The sequence below is a fragment of the Podarcis cretensis genome (assembly GCF_951804945.1).
Source record: "Podarcis cretensis genome assembly, chromosome: 16".
NCBI lineage: Eukaryota > Metazoa > Chordata > Lepidosauria > Squamata > Lacertidae > Podarcis > Podarcis cretensis.
The window spans coordinates 38,710,637-38,727,663 of record NC_137186.1 but is presented as its reverse complement, the minus strand read 5'-3'; the positions used below and the strand labels follow the sequence as shown (position 1 = coordinate 38,727,663).

The 17,027-nt window shown below is 41.5% G+C and overlaps 1 protein-coding gene and 1 long non-coding RNA gene across 3 annotated transcripts in view; one reads left to right on the top strand and one right to left on the bottom strand.

Annotated features, from left to right (window-relative positions):
• The window catches only part of LOC307205131, a 469,056-nt gene that overhangs the window by 238,720 nt on the left and 213,309 nt on the right, over positions 1–17,027 (bottom strand). The window lies entirely within an intron of this gene.
• The window catches only part of TMEM132B (transmembrane protein 132B), a 389,071-nt gene that overhangs the window by 359,976 nt on the left and 12,068 nt on the right, over positions 1–17,027 (top strand). For both annotated transcript variants that reach the window (XM_079956515.1, XM_079956514.1), the window contains one exon: positions 15,267–15,472. In XM_079956515.1, the coding sequence (XP_079812641.1) occupies positions 15,267–15,472 (206 nt within the window). The remainder of the gene's footprint in view (positions 1–15,266; positions 15,473–17,027) is intronic.

Genomic DNA, 17,027 nt, shown 5'->3' with positions numbered 1-17,027 from the left:
CCAGAGGAGTCTCAGTCTGACCAGATCCTTTGCCTCTGGCGGCATCTGGACCAAGTCTGAGGCCTGATTCTGAAGAGCCCCAGTCTGCACAGGTTCCCCTGCAACAAACACTAGCTGGGGCGAGTCAGGGGCCTGAGCCTGCCCTGGCTCCAGATGCGGGGATTACCTCGTTGCCTCCAGCTGGGCCATCACTTACAGCTGCTCCACTACCAGTTGGGTCAGGGGAGGCTGAGGCGGCCCCTGGGTCTAGTAACCCACCAACTTCTGCCGAGCTGCTGAGACTAAGGTCTGAGAGAAGAAGAGACCTGAGTGCTCACCTTTGGGCGAAACAGGGAGGTGAGTTGCCGGGGGATCAGGACCGGCCGTTACCCTGACAAAGATAAAAGGCTGTCATACCCCACCCCAGGTTGCGGGAGCAACATTGCTGTTTGCTAGAACCTGTCTGAGACCCTGTGCTTGACCTAGCCTGGTTTCCTGCCTTGTGACCTGCCTTGGCCCTGTCGGACTGACTCCTCGTGGAATCCTTGGATTCGGGACCGGACCTGGACTGCGTCACTCAGGTTAAACCCTGTGCCCAGCACATTGTGACTGATAAGAGTTGGAACCCAACCACATCTGGACACGGACACAGGTCCAGCTCCTCTGTTGTGGATGTTCCAAGGATAAGAACATTAGAAGAGCCTGTAGGATCAGGCCAATGGTTCATCTAGTCCAGCATCCTGTTCCTACAGTGGCCAACCCAATGGCTGTGGGAAAACCACAAGCAGGATTTGAGCACAAGAGCCATCTCCCTCCGAATGATCTCCAGAAACTTGTATTTGAGAAGGGAGCTGAACGACGGACTTTGCCATTGTTGCACATTTGCAAATGAGATTGGATTCAGCAAACCCCGTGTCCCTTTCTGCTTGTACTGTGTCAGGAACATCTTGGGGAATCTTTAATCGCCTTAATGAAGGCCATAAATAGGATGAGTGGCTGATATGGCAGATCATAAAGCCTGCACCGAGGGAGCTCTGTTCAAATTCAGATGAGTCTGAGATAATTAAGAAAGCTCAAACTGGGAGAGATAAGTGTTGAGACCTGATCTGAGGGCTTAAGTAACCATTCAACAAGGAGGTAAATTGATATTCTAGGATGGGCCGATATCAAGCAGGTCTAAGCTCTACATTAGTATCTGCTTCCATGTTAGTCCTTAAGTTAATCAGGATCACTTTTAGCCAGAAGTATCAAAAGGGGAGTCCCATCCAGGGCCATCTAACATTTGTTCCATGCTTGTCAGTATGAGATGAGGAGAGAAATTAGATTCAATTTGCCAGTGCTTTTTTTCTGGGGGGGACGCAGGAGTACACATACCCCTAAACATTTTGTGAATCTAAATTTGGCCTCATTGAGGGGCAGAATTTCAATATGAGTAGGAAAATGAGAGTACCCCTAAACATTTTTTAAGGAAAAAAAGCACTGCAATTTGCATTTAATATCAAATCTGTCAAATTTGTGTTTTCCGAAACCATTCTTAAAAATTTGCAGTTCTTCAACTTTCTAACCAATGTTATCAGAAGTGAAAATGTGTGTAAAAATGAACATATTAGTGAAAATAACATACAAAAGTGCAATACAGTGCCTCGGGTTACATACGCTTCAGGTTACAGACTCTGCTAACCCAGAAATAATACCTCGGGTTAAGAACTTTGCTTCAGGATGAGAACAGAAATTGTGCTCCGGTGGCGTGGTGGTGCTTCAGGTTAAGAACAGTTTCAGGTTAAGAACGGACCTCCGGAATGAATTAAATACACGAAGGAGCTGAAGAACTTTCATGAAGATTTTAAATACACACACATAAACTGCTGCAAACTGCTGCAGGAATGTGGGAATTTAAGACAGGAAAGAAAGAGAAAATGAGGGAACCGATGTTGACAGATCCTTACATCCCTACTTTCAAGGAATCAATCCTTCATTGAGCAGCACCTACTCTGTGGAACTCCCTGCTCATTGATATTAGGCAGACATCTTCACTGTGTTATTTTTTGTGCCTCCTAAAAGCATTTGTGTTCAGATAAGCCTTCCCAGACATGTACTTTTCTTTTATTATGTATATTTTTAAAACAGCTGATTTTACTTAAATTGTGGTAAATCTTAGGTTAGCTTGTTTTTAATGTTTGGTTTTGTCAGTATTTCTTTAAAGAATGTTTTATATTCTGTGCAGATTGTTGTAGAGGTTTTTGATGATTACATCCAGTTAATTAAAATAATTAAAAATCCAGTCAACATTAATGCTACTGCTGCCACGCTAGCTTAAGAGCCCAGTAAAAGGCTGGAGCTGTGTGGAATAATTATCAGTTTAAATTTTCCAAACAAAAGCGACCAAATTCTTTTAATGGGGGGAAAATGTGTGTGAATATTCTCGTTTTGGTGATCCTATTCAGCATTATAGCTTTCTCATTATTTCATAGAATCATAGAATCATAGAGTTGGAAGAGACCACAAGGGCCATCGAGTCCAAGCAGGAAACACCATCAGAGCACTCCTGACATATGGTTGTCAAGCCTCTGCTTAAAGAGCTCCAAAGAAGGAGACTCCACCACACTCCTTGGCAGCAAATTCCACTGTCGAACAGCTCTTACTGTCAGGAAGTTCTTCCTATTGTTTAGGTGGAATCTTCTTTCTTGTAGTTTGGATCCATTGCTCCGTGTCCGCTTCTCTGGAGCAGCAGAAAACAACCTTTCTCCCTCCTCTATGTGACATCCTTTTATATATTTGGTTTTTTTTATAATAATTTTTATTAATTTTCCAATTTTAGAACAAAGCAACAACAACAACATAAAGACATCAACAAATACAAACAAATACACAAATATAAATTCTTAACCTCATTTTCATAAACCTCCTTTCTCGGACTTCCCCATACCTCATCCTTTTTGCATCCTTATTTTACAGTTTTTCAGCAACCCTTTTTGCCAATTAAATTTAAACTTGTTATCTTTCTCAATTTCACCTTAAATCATCAAACAATTTCAGCTGTAATTCTGCATCTTCCTTCCCCTTGACATTTTAGCACTCCTCAATTTTATAACAGTTCTTAAGATATACTTTAAACTTCTTCCAATCTTCCTCCACCGTCTCTTTCTCTTGGTCACGAATTCTGCCAGTCATTTCTGCCAGTCCCATAAAGTCGATCACTTTCGTCTGCCATTCTTCCAGTGTGGGTAATTCTTGTGTCTTCCAATACTTTGCTAGAAGAATCCTTGCTGCTGTAGTGGCGTACATAAAAAAAAATCTTGTCCTTCCTTGACACCAATTGGCCGACCATGCCCAAGAGAAATGCCTCTGGTTTCTTATGAAAAGTACATTTAAGTACCTTCTTAATTTCATTATAGATCATTTCCCAAAAGGCTTTAATCTTTGGGCAGGTCCACCAAAGGTGAAAGAAGGTACCTTCAGTCTCATTACATTTCCAGCATTTATTATTGGGCAGATGATAAATCTTCGCAAGCTTGACTGGGGTCATGTACCACCTATAAATCATTTTCATAATATTTTCTCTTAGGGCATTACATGCCGTGAATTTAATACTGGTGGTCCATAACTGTTCCCAGTCAGCAAACATAATGTCATGACCAATGTCCTGTGCCCATTTAATCATGGCTGATTTAACTGTCTCATCTATTGTATTCCACTTCAGCAACAAATTGTACATTCTTGATACATTCTTAGTATTGGGTTCTAACAGTTCTGTTTCCAATTTCGATTTCTCCACCTGGAAGCCAATTTTCCTGTCTTGTTTAAAAGTTTCCATTATTTGGTAATAATGGAGCCAATCTCGCACCTTGGGCTTTAATTTCTCAAAACTCTGTAGTTTAAATTCACCGCTTTCTTGTTCTAAAATTTCAGAATATTTTGGCCATTTGGATTCCATGTTGAGTTTCTTCACCTCCTTAGCCTCCATAGGTATAACCACCTAGGAGTTTTATTTTCGAACAAATCCTTATATCGAATCCAAACATTATATAGTGCTTTCCTAACAATATGGTTTTTAAAACCCTTATGAACTTTAACCTTGTCGTACCATAAATATGCATGCCAGCCAAACCTATTGTCAAATCCTTCCAAATCTAGAATATCTGCATTCTCAAGAAGTAGCCAATCTTTCAACCAGCAGAAAGCTGCCGATTCATAGTACAGTCTCAAATCCGGCAGGGCAAACCCCCCTCTTTCTTTTGCATCAGTAAGTATCTTAAATTTTATTCTGGGCTTTTTGCCCTGCCAGATAAATTTAGATATATCTTTCTGCCACTTCTTGAAACAATCTAGTTTATCCACAATTTGTAATGTCTGAAACAAAAATAACATTCTAGGCAATACATTCATTTTGATCACTGCAATTCGGCCTAACAAGGAAAGCTTCAGATTCGACCATATTTCTAGATCTTTCTTTACCTCTGTCCAGCATTTATCATAATTGTCTTTAAATAAATTCACATTTTTAGATGTCATGTTAATCCCCAAGTATTTTACTTTCTTTGCCACCATTAACCCAGTTTCGTTTTGGAATCTCTCTCTTTCAAGATTTGTTAAGTTTTTTTCCAGAACTTTAGTTTTATGTTTGTTCAACTTAAATCCTGCCACCTGACCAAAGAATTGAATTAACTCTAAAACTCTTTTTGTACTAGTGTCTGGCTCTTGTAAAGTCAATACTAGGTCATCTGCAAATGCCTTCAATTTATAGTGTTTAGCTCCGACCTGAACTCCTTTTACCAGCTGGTCCCCCCTAATCATGTTCAACAAAACCTCCAGGACTGATATAAAAAGTAATGGGGATATCGGGCACCCCTGCCGTGTCCCTTTTTCTATGGAAAGTTCATCAGTAACCACGTTATTTACAATTAGCTTAGCCTTTTGTTCAGAATATATTGCACTTATACCATTTTCAAACCTTTGACCTACCCCCATCCCATGGAGATTCTTCTTCATAAACTTCCAAGAGATATTATCAAAGGCTTTCTCCGCATCCACAAAGATTAGGACTGCTTTCGTATTAATATTTACAGTTAGCAGTTCCATAATGTCAATTATGTTCCTTACATTATCTGATAAGTGTCTTCCTGGGAGAAAGCCTGCCTGGTCCTTATGAATCTCCTCCATTAACACCCTCTTCAGTCTTTTTGCTAAAATGTCAGCAAATATTTTATAATCCACATTAAGTAATGATATAGGGCGATAGTTCTTGATCTGGTTTTTTTCAGTTTCAGTCTTTGGTATAAGCGTAATAAAAGCTTCTTTCCACGATTCAGGTGCCTTTTCCCCCTCTAATATTTCATAACAAACCTCCTTAAGCGGCTGTATTAACCATTCTTTCAATGCTTTATAATATCTGGAGGTTAGTCCATCTGGTCCTGGAGATTTCCCTAGTTGCATGTTTTGAATGGCACCCTCCACTTCTTGATCTGTTATTTTCTCATTTAGAATCAACATACTTTGTTGTGAATTTTTTTGTAATCCATATTTCTTAAGAAAATCTTCTATGTCTCCTTCGTTTTCCGGCCCTTGTGCATATAATCTCCTGAAATAACTCTGAAAGCAATTGCTAATCTCATTTGGTTTAAATATGTTCTTTCCATCCACCTCCAAGCTTGTGACTGTATTTAATTTCTGTCTCTTCTCATCCTTTTATATATTTGAACATGGCTATCATATCACCCCTTAACCTCCTCTTCTCCAGGCTAAACATGCCCAGCTCCCTTAGCCGTTCCTCATAAGGCATCGTTTCCAGGCCTTTGACCATTTTGGTTGCCTTCCTCTGGACACATTCCAGTTTGTCAGTGCCCTTCTTGAACTGTGGTGCCCAGAACTGGACACAGTACTCCAGGTGAGGTCTGACCAGAGCAGAATACAGTGGCACTATTACTTCCCTTGATCTAGATGCTATACTCCTATTGATGCAGCCCAGAATTGCATTGGCTTTTTTAGCTGCCGCATCACACTGTTGGCTCATGTCTAGTTTGTGGTCAACCAAGACTCCTAGATCCTTTTCACATGTACTGCTCTCAAGCCAGGTGTCGCCCATCTTGTATTTGTGCCTCTCATTTTTTTTGCCCAAGTGCAATACTTTACATTTCTTCCTGTTAAAATTCATCTTGTTTGTTTTGGCCCAGTTCTCTAATCTGTCAAGGTCATTTTAAATTGTGATCCTGTCCTCTGGGGTGTTAGCCACCCCTCCCAGTTTGGTGTCATCTGCAAATTTGATCAGGATGCCCTTGAGTCCATCATCCAAGTCATTGATAAAGATGTTGAATAAGACCGGGCCCAAGACAGAACCCTGTGGCACCCCACTAGTCACTCTTCTCCAGGATGAAGAGGAACCATTGATGAGACCCTTTGGGTTCGGTCAGTCAGCCAGTTACAAATCCACTGATTGGTAGCATAGTCAAGACCGCATTTTACCAGCTTCTTTACAAGAATATCATGGGGCACCTTGTCAAATGCCTTGCTGAAATCAAGGTAGGCTATATCCACTGTGTTCCCTTCATCTACCAGAGTTGTAATTCTGTCAAAAAACAAGATCAGGTTAGTCTGACATGACTTATTTTTCAGAAATCCATGCTGACTATTGGTGATCACAGCATTCCTTTCTAGGTGCTCACAGACTGTTTGCTTAATGATCTGCTCCAGAATCTTCCCTGGTATTGATGTCAGACTGACTGGGCAGTAATTATTTGGGTCCTCTCTTTTCCCCTTTTTGAAAATAGGGACAACATTTGCCCTCCTCCAGTCTGCCGGGACTTCGCCTGTTCTCCAGGAATTCTCAAAGATGACTGCCAGTGGTTCTGAGATCACATCTGCCAGTTCTTTTAATACTCTTGGATGCAGTTCATCTGGCCCTGGAGACTTGAATACATCTAAACTAGCCAAGTATTCTTGTACTATCTCCTTAGTTATTCTGGGATGTGTTTCCTCTGCTGAATCATTTGCTCCAAATTCTTCAGGTCAGGCATTGTTTTCTTTATCGGAGAAGACTGAGGCAAAGAAGGCATTGAGGAGTTCAGCCCTTTCTGTATCCCCTGTTTGCATTTCACCATCTTCTCCTCTGAGTGACCCCACTGTTTCTTTGTTCTTCCTTTTGCTACAAACATACCCATAAAAGCCTTTTTTGTTGCTTTTAACCTCTCTAGCAAGCCTGAGTTCATTCTGTGCTTTAGCTTTTCTGACTTTGTGTCTACACGTGCTGGCTATTTGTTTGAATTCCTCTTTGGTGGTTTCCTCCCTTTTCCATTTTTTGTACACATCCTTTTTTAATCTTAACTGAGTTAAAAGTTCTTTAGATAGCCACCCTGGCTTCTTTAGGCAACTTCCATGTTTCTGTCTCATTGGTATTGCCTGAAGTTGTGCTTTTACTATCTCCCTCTTAACAAACTCCCAGCCATCATGAACTCCCTTTCCTTTTAGTATTACTGTCCATGGGATCTCACCCAGCACTTCCCTAAGTTTTATGAAGTCGGCTTTCTTAAAGTCAAGAAATTGAGTCCTAGTATGCTTGGCTGCTCCTTTCTGCTGTATAGTAAACTTCAGAAGAGCATGATCACTCGCGCCTAATGATCCTTCCACTTCTACCCCACTAACCAGGTCATCAACATTGGTTAGGACCAGATCTAAAATGGCTGTTCCTCTTGTTGCTTCTCCCACTTTCTGGACAATGAAGTTGTCTGCAAGGCCAGTGAGGAATCTGTTTGACCTTATGCTCTTGGCTGAGTTTGACATCCAACAAATATCCGGGTAACTGAAATCCCCCATTACTACTATCTCCCTTCCTTTTGCATGCTTGGCCATCTGTTCCAGGAAGGCATCATCTATGTCCTCCGTTTGGCTTGGGGATCTATAGTAAACTCCCACAATGAGGTCCCTGTTATTCTCTCCCTTAATTTTGACCCAAATGCTCTCACTTTGGCTTTGAGGTTCTAAATCTTAGATCTCTTCACAGGTATACACATCCCTGACATATAATGCCACTCCTCCTCCTTTCTTGTCTGGTCTGTTTCTCTGAAATAGATTGTATCCCTCCATTATTACATTCCAATTGTGGGACTTATCCCACCAGCTTTCAGTGATGCCTATTATGTCATATTTAGTTTGCTGTACCAAGAGCTCAAGCTCATCTTGTTTATTTCCCATGCTTTGCGCATTAGTGTACAGACATTGAAGTCCATTAATCATTCCCCCGTGTCTCTTATTTAAGGATTTTTTCCTCCCACCACTAGGTCTGCATGCTGTTTGCTCCATTTGGTCTATGATATTTGGATGATCATCTTCATCAATTGATAGACTCCTACCTTCAGGAGCACTGTCTCCCTCCCCCACATTAGTCAGTTTAAAGCCCTCCTGATGAGGTTTCTGAGATTTTTGGCAAAAACATTCCTCCCAACCGTTGTGAGGTGCAGCCCATCGTCCTTCTCCTTTCTGGGTTCATCACCTATGTGATCGCTGTCAATCAGGGATCCTGTACTGAATGGTGTGGTGTCACAAAGATACCCAGTCAATCACCATGGGTTCTGTGATGACATGGCTGAGAATAAATGAAGGCAATGTAAATGAAGAAATGAATATTTACACAAGTGGTTTTGCAGGGCTAGGAGAGAAATTGCTGGGAAAGGGGAAAGCATTTTTCAGAGCTCTGAAAATCTCAAAAGCTGTCAGTAGCTTTGCTTTGGTTCTGTAAAACATAACTCATGGCTGACTTATCTTGCATTTCCATTACAACAATGGGTCAACAAGGCAATGATTCATGCAAGTAATGAAACATTGCAGTATATGAAGAAGAAGAAGAAGAAGAAGAAGAAGAAGAAGAAGAAGAAGAGGAGGAGTTTGGGTTTGATATCCCGCCTTTCACTCCCCTTCAGGAGTCTCAAAGCGGCTAATGTTCTCCTTTCCCTTCCTCCCCCACAACAAACACTCTGTGAGGTGAGTGGGGCTGAGAGACTTCAAAGAAGTGTGACTGGCCCAAGGTTACCCAGCAGCTGCAGGTGGAGGAGTGGAGACTCGAACCCGGTTCCCCAGATTACGAGACTACCACTCTTAACCACTACACTACACTGGCTCTCAATTAGCAGCCTGCAGCTGGGAAATTCCAACTCACATCACTCCCCCATCAATGGACCGTGCAAAAATCTCCCCTTTCCCCTTCCCAAAGCCTCTCCTTTCTCCTCATTCAACCTTCTTGCCTGTCTCTGCCCTCTTCTGTACACCGCCAGTTTCCACAGTGGATTTTTGAATGAGTACCTTTTCTTTCATCTCACACCTTAAAGAACATATCAGATGGGGAGAAATTAGTTTGGTCCTCATTTTACAGTGAACCAACCCAATCTGATGCTCCCCAAACTCGCTTGTGTGTTGGACTGCAACTCCCAGCTTAATTGTACATTTCTCTGGATTTCGCCATGGCTTTCCAATGCAAAAAAAGGATGCACATAGAAATATGCATTTTCTGTAATTGTAAAAGAAGTGCTCAAGATGCACATTTTCTTGGTGAATGCATTGAAGATTTGCATGCACACAGGTCTACTGAGGACTGAGCATGCTGTGTGGCCACAGAACATCTCTGGCTGGTTAGAACGCTGAACCTGAGCAATGGTTACTCACCACAATACCTGTGTTCTATACCTGTTGTCAGAGGCCTCAGAATCCCAGTTGTTGGGAATCACAATTGGGGATAGTGCTGTCGCTCTCAGGTCCTTTTGTGGGCTTCCCATATGAATTTGATCACCCACTGAGAGTACTGGATGCTGGTCTAGATGGGCCATTTGCCCAATCCAACAGGCTCATACATTTTAATGATTGCATTCTGCATTGCAACATTACCACATCATTGTGATGATGTGGACAGAAAAATAGAACAAACAAGTCATTTCCCCGTCCGTTCTTAAACTTGTAAATAATTCTAGAGGTTTAACTGCCTGGCCTGCAGGCATCAAGTCAGACACCATCCCATTGAGAAGGACTCTGAATGCCTTCTAGGACTTGCTGTTGTGTGAGATTTTCATTGCTTAATATTAATTGTGGCCTTAGCAAAAGGGATAATTAGCTACTTCAGAGCAAAGTAACTGCACTTTGCCATCGCCACTGCCATAATTTTAAATGGCAAAAGTAAGCTAATGGGAAACCTTTTGCTGAGTGGACAACTACTAGATCAGGGTAGCCAACCCCTTTTTAGCTCATGGACCATAATTCCTGTTGACCAACCCAATGTGGACCACGTATCAGCAACGGTGCTGCATCTCTTGTGCTGAGGACCGAAAAGCTGCTATGGAAATTCCCAATGTTGTTTGTATACTTTATTTGTTGCTGCCACTACCAAAAATCTTGAGCCTGGACAGGCTGCACTAACAAGTATTGGGTGGGGAGATCAGGTCTGTGGTCCAGAGGTTTTCTACCTCTGCACTTACAGATATATATATATAGATTTGATTGGCTTATAGTTTGTATATGTATCAGTTAAACATCTTGGAAGCTGGAGCTGCCTGGAGTTATTCAGTTACACCACTCGTTCTGTCTCATTTGCACATCACTCGCATTGCTTAAAAAGTAAAAATAAAACACACCTGTGTCCCATTGGTAAAGTAAAAAAGGTACTTTATTTCCAGTTGATTCATGTGCACAATGGCAGCTTTTGATTCTTCACTATATGACTGGAGCAACTTTCGTGGCATCCTCACGCAAGAAAGAGGGAGAAGAGAGAGAGAATGAACATGAGGAAGGGAGAAAGCATTGATGTTTAGTGGGAAACGACAAAGTGTATTGCCCCTTACTTTCTGTTAGGGTTCTGTTAGGGTTGCTTATACCCAGCCTGTGCTAAATCAGAGGATTTTTTAAAAGAACAAAAAGAGATTCTGATCATTCATTTTCTAGTACGTAAAGTGAAAAATTGCAAATACAAAGCAAACACCATGTTATGCCTAACAGAAAACACATTTTTATTGTTTTGGTGCAATTAATTTTATTTCATGCCTTTTGTACATCTGTATAAATGATGGATGGGTTAAAAATATTTCAGTTAAATAAAAATGCATAAGGAAATGCATAAAGAAACAAACAGGTTCACAACAAATCCAGCTTTTAATTAATACAATTCAAGGAAAGGCACGCCAGGCTCCATTTTCCTCCCTAGACATATATGAATGGAGTTATGGTTTGGTGATTCCAGACAATTACACTTTACACTCCCAAGTTTAGAGAATGCATTATGACTCATTAAAGGACCGTTGTCTGGCACCACCTTTTTACTGTCCTTATATTTTTAAAAGGAGAGGTGCATGGTTTTGTTTTATGATTCTCAGAATGCTCTTCTTCCTCCCCTCCAGCATATGCCTCTTCCTTTAAGTAAGCTGTAAATGCAACACTTGATCCTTGTCAACTCTGAAATTCTTATAGATTGCTGTGTTTCAGTTAGAAAGGCTGGCAGTGTGAATGCCTAACACCACTAAGAGATTACTGTTTTTCTGGTCGTTTTCTATGGAGAAAAGCAGAACTGCCCCTAAGTTAAGAAGATAATTCAAACCAGGGGTCACCAACAAGGTCCTCTATAGATGTTGTGGATCATAATCCCCGCCATTACTGATGGCTATACTAGCTGGAGTTGTAGTCCAAAACATCTGGAAGGCACTACATTGGCAACCCCTGATCCAAGCTGTACAATAGCCATGGTTTTCAAAATAAGCATAAAAAGATAAGAATAGTCCTGTTGGATCAGACCAAAGGTCCATCTAGTCTGGCATTCTGCTTTCCACAGTGATCCACCAGGTGCTTCTGAGAAGCCTACAAACAGGCCATGAGCACAATATCCCTATTCTGTTATTAATCAGCAGCTGGTATTTGGTACCGCTCAAAATGGAGGCTGCACAAAGTCAGCTCGATTTGTAGTCATCCTACATGTATTTATGGAAGATGAAGTCCATGAGTTTATAACTTCATATGGTCACATAGGCCATTGGTAGCCAACATGGTGCCTTCCAGGTGGTGTGAAACTATAGATCTCATCACCCTGACCATTCGCCAGGTTGGCTGGCTGATGGGAAATGGGGTCCAACAACATTGGAGGGGCACTATCTTCTAAAGTATCGGACATGGGTGGTGCTGTGGGTTAAACCACTGAGCCTAGGACTTGCTGATCAGAAGGTCGGCAGTTAAAATCCCCGCAACAGGGTGAGCTCCCGTTGCTCAGTCCCAGCTCCTGCCAACCTGGCAGTTCGAAAGCACGTCAAAGTGCAAGTAGATAAATAGGTACCACTCTGGCGGGAAAGTAAACGGCGTTTCCGTGTGCTGCTCTGGTTCACCAGAAGCAGCTTAGTCATGCTGGCCACATGACCCGGAAGCTGTACGCCAGCTCCCTCGGCCAATAAAGCGAGATGAGCGCCGCAACCCCAGAGTCGGCCACGACTGGACCTAATGGTCAGGGGTCCCTTTACCTATCTTCTAAAGTAGTGGATAATCCCCACATCTTGTGGCAATAAATTCAATAAATTTATTTTGAGCACCATCGTGATGCTGATATGATAGAAGGGACGTGAACATGTTCTAGCTCTGGGATACTCATTCCATCTGCCAGAGAACTCCAGCACAATGTAGATGATTTGGAGGCATACTTTTAGGTGCATAGTCACTGCAGGCCCATTGGATCTCAGCATTGTCCCACATGAGGGTAGAGTGTAAGCTGGAGTACACTCCACAGGGCCAATCTGGTCTCCTCCAGATTTTGTGGACGGCAACTCCCAGAAGCCTCAGCCAGCATGGCCAATGGGATACTGACAATGGGTTTTAATTCAACAACATATAGAGGGACCAGACTGGCTACTCCATCCTTATAGTATCTTCATCTGCAGTTTGCAACCTAGGAGATTATATGGCCTAGACCAGGAATGGGGAACCTGTGGTTCTCCAGATGTTTTTGGACTGTAACTTCCATCATCCCTGACTGTTGGCCATACTGGCTGGGGCTGATGGTATCTGGAATATATAACAACATCTGGAGAGCTACAGGCTTCCTCATCTCTTATCTTATACTTCCCTGTGGCTGCACATTGGAGGTAAAGTTCATCAATGGTAGACAAGAGGCCTATCAAAGAGGTTCTTTGCAATCAGTGAGTGCCTCATCAAGAATCCCTAATATGAAAAAAGCCATAATTCTTTGGATCACAGTTTGGAAACCATTTTCATAGATTAGTTCGCAAAGTTGAGTAGCTACCTGCTTTAATATACCCACCAAACCAAGCCCTAGATGTGAATCCATTCACTTTGCTGCTCTCCTGGTAATGGGGAGACTAGCAAGGACAGTAGATTAACAACTATGGAAATGATGCAAGCACTGAGAAGAAAAGCTATTACACCTTGGCAATAGGTGTGTATTGCCAAGGATGTTGTTTTTGTTTCAAACATTGCAAATTTTGGACAAGATGGATTGTTTCAAGAAGTGGCAGAGAGATATTTCCAGATTTGTCTGGCAGGGCAAGAAGCCTCGAATAAAATTTAAGATATTAACTGATGTTAAAGAAAGAGGTGGATTTGCCCTGCCAGACCTTAAACTTTACTATGAATCAGCTGCTTTTTGCTGGCTGAGAGAATGACTGCTTCTTGAAAACACTGATGTGCTGGACTTAGAAGGTTTCAACAATGTATTTGGTTGGCATGCATATCTGTGGTATGATAAGGTAAAAGCACATAAAGCGTTTAAAAACTATATTGTTAGAAAAGCACTGTTTAATGTTTGGATAAGATATAAGGATTTGTTAGAAAATAAAACCCTGAGATGGTTGTCACCAATGGAAGCGAAGGCACAGAAAAAACTCAATATGGAGGCCAAATGGCCGAAATATTGGGAAATTTTGGAACAAGATGGAGACAGAGTAAAACTGCAGAGCTTTGAAAAATTAAAAAACAAAGTGCGAGATTGGCTCCATTATTACCAAATAATGGAGGCATACAATTTGGACAAAAAAGTTGGCTTCCAGGTGGAAAAATCAAATTGGAAACAGAATTGTTGGATCCAAAAACTAAGCATTTGTCAAGAATGTATAACTTGTTGTTGAAATGGAACACTCAGGATGAAATGGTGAAATCTGCTATGATTAAATGGGCACAAGATGTTGGACATAACATAATGATGGCTGACTGGGAACAGTTATGGACCACAGGTATGAAATTTACGGCATGTAATGCCCTAAGAGAAAACTTAATGAAAATGATTTATAGGTGGTACATGACACCAGTCAAGCTTGCAAAAATTTACCATTTGCCCGATAATAAATGTTGGAAATGTAATGAGATTGAAGGTACATTCTTTCACCTTTGGTGGACATGCCCAAGGATTAAGACATTCTGGGAGATGATTTATAACGAAATGAAAAAGGTATTCAAATATACCTTCCTGAAGAAACCAGAGGCCTTTCTCCTGGGCATGGTCGGCCAATTGGTGCCAAAGAAGGATAGAACTTTTTTCATGTATGCAACAACAGCAGCAAGAATACTCATCGCGAGGTATTGGAAAACACAATATTTACCCACCCGGGAAGAATGGCAGATGAAGTTGATGGACTATGTGGAACTGGCGGAAATGACTGGCAGAATCCGAGACCAGGGAGAAGAGTCAGTGGAAGAAGACTGGAAAAAGTTTAAAGATTATTTACAGAAATATTGTAAATTTAATGAATGTTAGAAAAGTGATGGAATGAAGTTATATGGCTTTAGCAGAAATGTTATAAGGAATTAGGTACAGACAGATTGTAAATGTATTAAAGGGAAAAAACAAGGTTAGAATATGTTAAGATAAATTATAGGACAGAAAACAGAGGAAGATGGAAAGGAATTGCTGAAACAATTAACAGAAGTGGAATACAAAAAGGGAGGTGTGAGGAGGTCGCTGAAACAAGTGAACAAAAGTTATGATATCGAAATTATTGGATGTGTTTTTAAATTGTTTTTGTTTTGTTTGGTTGATTCAATGTTTTAGGGTTTGGGTGGTGTGGTGTTTTTGTTTTTGTTTTTGTATTGTATTGTATTGTCTTGTAGAATTCTTTTTTTCTTTTGTAATCTTTAAACTGCTAATAAATATTATTTTGGAAAAAAAGAAAAAAAAGAAAAGCTAGTACACCTTGTTGGGGAAATGTTAGGTTACTTGCTTGGTTGACGCCCACAGCTGGTATCTTGCAGAAGGGTCTTTAGAAACCCAGAGCCAGCTCTATATCCTTTTGTAGTAATTAATGGACTTTGCTTGTTTGATGTTTCTGAAGGTTTCAGACAACTGCGATGCCATCTTTGTTAATGGGAAGGAAATGAAAAGCAAAGTGGACACCATTGTGAACTTCACGTACCAGCATTTTACCACCCAGCTAGAAGTCACTGTCTGGGTTCCACGACTTCCTCTTCAAATAGAGATCTCCGACACAGAACTGAGTCAGATCAAAGGCTGGAGGATCCCTGTCACCTCCAACAAAAGGTACCAACATCATGCCTTAAAAATGGCTCTTGAGAGCAACACAGACAAGCCATGTAGTTTAGCATCCTCATTCAAGTAAATGGGGATTGCATGCTAGGACAGGAATGGCTGACCACTGGTAAGCTGGACAAATGTGACCCTCTAGGCATCTCTGTCTGGTACTCAATACTCTCCCTAGGTGGGGATGGATGGTTTCATTATAGTCTGTTTCATCCCACTTCTACATGGGGATGAACTAATCTGTCCCATTCCGTTTCCATGCAAATTTTAAAGGAAAAATCCCTGCCCCATGTTTGTTTAGCACTACAACTGTATGTACTGATAAAATAACAAGGCAAAATTGATGCCATTGAACCTACAATTACAGTGCAATGCTTTTTTGGGTGGTGTTTTACTGTTGTGCATGTGTACTCTGCCGTGGCAAAACACCACACAAATAATGCAACCAAACATGCAATCTCATCGAACTTGGTTGATTGCAGAGAGGGCTTTTTAAAAATAAATAAGTAAAATAAAAATAAAATCAGTTCACAATAATGGCACATGCAGATTGGTAATAACAGGGTGTATGAAACTCACAAATGATCTGAAGGAACTGGAAAAGGCAGTGAACAGTCAGTACACAGGGCCCTTCCCAACATAAGAGATAACAAGGGAGGATATTTAGAATCTTAGATGAAAAATGTGAGGAGTTTCAGAAGCACCCCTAAAATGTGTGTTGAGATTAAAACAGACAAGGAGCCTATTTGTCCATCTGGCCCACTATTGTCTCCTGCAGGGATGAGGAGCCCATGGTCCATTCCAGCCACATCTTTAGGGTTACCGGTTCCCCATCCTTGTCTATTCCAATTGCAATAATTCTCCAGTATCACAGGAATGAGTCTTCCCTATCACCAGCTGCTGATCCTTTTCTTTTAACTGGTGATGCTGAGGCTTGAACCTGCATGCGAAGCGAGTGCTCTGCTACTGAGCCACGATTTCTCCTCCATGAGATGCTGGCCAAAAGAGTGAACCAACAGAACATGTGCCAAATGCGACAGGAACTTGAGAGTATTTTTAACGGTTATCATTGGCATTGGCAAAAAAAGAAAGAACAAGCCCATTCTTCTGCTGAGTTAAGTGCCTCATCCGGTTGCCTCCCTGTTCACCATATTGTTGGGAGTTTGCTTGCGCAAATGTCTGCTGAATCATTCGTGGCGATAGATCCATTTGAGGAATAAACCTGCCATCGCAGACGCGGCAGGTCACGCCTTCAGCAGCCATTAGCCCAGTGCGAACATTCTGCCTGTCAGCTCATTATGCCGTGTGCTAAAAATCTAACCCCCCAGGTGTCTAGTTCATATTTATTGGGCCAGCTGAAGTGAATTGAACGGCCCAAGTATCTTCGTTGTTTGCAAGCTGGCAAGCCATTCTCGCCAGCAGCTATTCAGATTACCGCAGAGCCACTGGGCACCTATTTAGCAATTCATTTCTTCTTCTTCTTTTTTTTTTTTAGGAAGGGGGTGGAATGGCAAAGCTGTTTGCTGTGAAAATTTGCAGCCGGTTGCCTGCACCA